Source organism: Aegilops tauschii, chromosome 5 (assembly GCF_002575655.3).
Source record: "Aegilops tauschii subsp. strangulata cultivar AL8/78 chromosome 5, Aet v6.0, whole genome shotgun sequence".
Lineage (NCBI taxonomy): Eukaryota > Viridiplantae > Streptophyta > Magnoliopsida > Poales > Poaceae > Aegilops > Aegilops tauschii.
This window is the reverse complement of record NC_053039.3, coordinates 323425423-323429357: the sequence shown is the minus strand read 5'-3', so window position 1 is coordinate 323429357 and position 3935 is coordinate 323425423. Positions and strand designations below refer to the sequence as shown.

At 57.4% G+C, this 3935-nt stretch overlaps 1 protein-coding gene across 1 annotated transcript; it reads right to left on the bottom strand.

Moving 5' to 3' along the window:
• Positions 1 to 321: 321 nt before the first annotated feature.
• LOC109755451 (RING-H2 finger protein ATL46) lies at positions 322 to 2221 on the bottom strand. The gene has a single exon (XM_020314362.4). The coding sequence runs from the start codon at positions 1602 to 1604 to the stop codon at positions 528 to 530; it is 1077 nt and encodes a 358-aa protein (XP_020169951.1). The 5' UTR covers positions 1605 to 2221; the 3' UTR covers positions 322 to 527.
• Positions 2222 to 3935: the final 1714 nt, after the last annotated feature.

Genomic DNA, 3935 nt, shown 5'->3' with positions numbered 1-3935 from the left:
CCCTGCTGTACGTGTACAGGCAGATGATAAACACCGGAATATTCCAGTGGAGCAGTACAAAATGTAGCAATGCGCTAGGAGTATATGAGTAGCCATATGAGTTTTGATGATGATGATGTTGTTGTACTTGTATACATGGCTTCGGAGCAGTAGGCAAAAAAGATGGACCCCAATAGCTGATGAACGTTCACTGCAAGGGTGGTATTTGCCAACGTTTTTGCTGGCATTTTCTTCATGGATGCATGGTAACTTCTGAGAAAAAGGAAAATTTAAGGCAAAAACGGACAGAAACTGTCGCCGTTTGATCGTCGCAACTAAAAATTTCAGCAAAGTGCGTTCGTTTGCCATCCACTTCCGAGGAAACGCCAACTACTCAACGTTGCCCAAAAAGATTCATCAAAAAGGCATGAAAACTCTTAACATGAAATGCTTATTGCTAGCTACTCGTAGCACTAATGAACAAATAAACGGCACAGGACGAAATACATGCATGTGTGTGTATCTGTGTATAGATTCTACCATCGTTATCAGGTGTCGGTTTCTTGCCTCGTGCTGCGCGTGCTCGCCGGCGACGCCCACGGGAGGTCCTGGTCCGTCGGGGACGACGAGCCGGCGCGGAGGCCCGGGAGCCGCCTGCCGCCGCCGCGCCACTGCCAGATCTTGGACACCGAGAAGCTGTCGCCGCGGCTGGCGGCGCAGACCTTCTTGCCCTGCTGGTCACTGCCCGCCGTGGTCACGCCGGGGCGCATGGCCGCGCTGCCGTCGCCGGGACGCCAGTGCACGGACACCACCAGGTTGTCTTCGGCGAGCACGTACTGGTAGGAGGAGCCCATGGAGAAGCACCTCCTCGCGTCGAGGCGGCTGCTGGTGCCCGCCTCGACGTCGTTGTTGTTGTTGCCCTGGACGTTCTTGAACCGGCCGAGCCTGACAGGAAGCACGACGGTGCTTGCGACGACGACCTCCTTTGACGCGTCCTCCTGCTCCTGCTTCCGCTCCTCGATGTCCGGCTCACCGGCGGCGTCCGCGGCCGCCACGACGGTGGAGGGCGCGCGAACCGAGAGCACGGTGCGGCAGAGCGGGCAGGTGGAGCTGGAGCGGAGCCAGGTGTCGATGCAGGCGACGTGGAACGCGTGGCCGCAGAGCGGGAGCAGGCGGAGGCGGTCGTCGGCGGCGAACTCGTTGAGGCAGACGGCGCAGTCGAACTGGCGCTGCCCCTTGGCGCCGGAGCCGGAGCCGGAGAGCTCGGCGTACGCGAACGCCGGCAGCGCGTCGATGGCGGCCTGGTCGAGGCCGGGCCCGGCGCCGTCCTCGTGCAGGTGAAACAGCTGCTGCAGCTGCCGCTCCACGGCCTCCGCCCGGGCATTGGCGCGGTGGCTCTTGAGGAAGAGGCGTCGCAGGATGTGGAGCAGCCCGCACACGAGCAGCACCACGGCCAGCACGACCGTGATGAACAGCACCGCGGGCGTGATCCTGGCCGCCGTGGCCGACGGCCCCGGCTCCGGCGTCGTGACGGTCGCCTCGGGCGCGCCCACGAAGCCATCATCGCCGGTCTTGATCTCCCGCCCGAGGAGCGACCAGCCTGCCACCCTCCTCACCGCCGCCATGCTGCTCCTCCCTCCGTCGCCAACGCAGCGCTCATCCACGACAAAACCCGAAAAGAAACGCCCGGCTATATATCCACTACCGCCGAGCGATCCCAAATAGCTCTCTGGCTCGCTAGCTTTGGTAGGCGGATGAATCAGTTGGAGTGGAACGATCGGGCACCGGACGGAAAGAAACAAAAGATCCCTCGGTGAGGTCAACCGGGAAGCTGCGCACCAAACCTAAACCTTTTTCCGCGATGCAACAACAGCGCTGGGCAGGGCCGGGCAGAATATTGTATCCTCCTCCTCCTCCTCCTACTCACTTGACCATCTTCCTCCTGTGTCTTGTTGGGCTGTGTATTATTGGAGTACGTACGTACCAATCTATTCGGCGCTGGTGTGGTGTGGTGTATGGTATGGTTATGGAGGGGTCGCCGTGCTAGCTTGCTGCGGTTAGCGGGGCGTTGTCTACCAGTACGCCGCCCGCCCGGGTGGTTGGCGGGAGGAGAGGATGGATACCTGGGCGGGCACCACGTGAAGCTTCTTCCTCCCAACGTTGGGATCGATCAGCTCGGGCTCAGCTAGCTGGGTGCAGTCGGGTTGAGGCTCATCACTTGTGACATACGGAAAGTGCGGGGAGGGAATAAATAAGGAGAGGGAACAGCATGTCAGCGTTGGAGGTGGTTGAGCGAGCCGGGGTAGTACTTCGATCCATGGACCCATCCTCGCTGAAATCTGGAGGCATGGCATAATTGCCACGACGGCGACGGCTGAGACGGGCCCCGTGGCCGGTCCGGCCAAGGCGAGCTCGATCGTAGCCACCACGGAGGCGAGGGCCGTTTGATGTGTCGACCCATCGGCACGGGTGGACCATCGTCTGCTACCTGTACATACATGGACGTGGACCGCAGCAGTGTTTTCTGCAGGATTACGCGGGTGCCAACCAACCAACTGCCGAGGGAGGACGGACGTTTGCTTGTCCCGTGGGAGCTCCGGGGAGACTGTTCAAACCGAGCCTAACAGCGGCCGGGCACGGAGGTGGAGCCATGGACGATGGACCACCCTCCACCCACGCACGGGCACGGCCAACCATCTGGTGGTGTGGTGTGGTGTCCCGTACGCCGGTTTGTGCAGTGGCGGGGCACGTACCGGCCGGGTGCATGGACGCATGGCGTGTCGCTTGTGCTGACTGTCAGGGCGGTCACGTCCACCTCCGCGTGCGGTTGTGCGTCCGCTTCATGGTTCGCTCGTCAGTTCCGGCCGTCCTGCGGTGCCCGGTCGGCGTGCCGGACATGACACGGACAGCAAGCGTTGGCGCTCGCTCTGGTGGCACGGCGTCCCTGGTGCTGCATGTGCCCTGGCCTCAAGTCAACACCCGGCGAATCATACGAGGGTAACCATCTGCTTGATTGCGCCGTCGACGTGTAGGAAGAATGGAATGGATAGCTCGGGATTTGAATTAGTCAACCCCCGATTCTCGGTCCGGCATGTTACTAGGTTCTCTCTGCCTCTTCTGTGTTTTAAATAATTCGTGAGATTATCCTGTTGGTCGCCAGCTTAAGTGGGTCGGCAGATGGAGGGGGAAGATCGCACAAGTGAAAAAAGAACTGCAATTCGCAATTATTTGAAAGGGGTTGATGCATACGGTTTTAAACTCGAGCATGGACTTCACTTCTATGTAGCGGATGCGGCTCATCCGTAGAGGTCATGGCAACGGTTCTTGATAGTCCACAAGCAGATACAACAAATGGCAAATGGAAATAGAAATGGCATTTTCCATGTCTTCGTAGGCCAAACTCGATGCAAGAAAATTGTGGGTTTTATGTAGTGTGCATGGTATATGTTGTTATGATGTTCTCTACATGTAAGGTGAGGTTGACTCCTTTCTTGGAAGTAGAGGAATCCCAATTGGTAGCCAATTGATGCCAGTTTGTTGGCCACGGTTGATGGAACCCTCGGTTACCCTACGGATAGACTAGTCGCAAATATACATGTTTTTTCTACATGGACGACCAATGCTCTGCATACAAGGGTTTTCACGCATATGAGAACGAGCACCTCTCCTGCTACTGAAGCACACATCGATGTCATCCAAATGCACTATCATCAACCGATATCAATGAGCAAAAGGAGAATTAGGACACAAGACCTCCACCAAATTCACTGATCTTCTTTAGGTTGAGGAAACCATAAGCACCACTTTTGCTGAGAATGAAATTGTGCCGGGTGGTAATAGTTCACCGTTGAAATTGATAAGTCGTTTGTTGGGATATCCTCCTCATGTGGGTTGTGATGAGATGGCCATTTGAAGCCTTTTACGCGGCCCAAAGTTGTCCAAGTGCTTACTTCCCA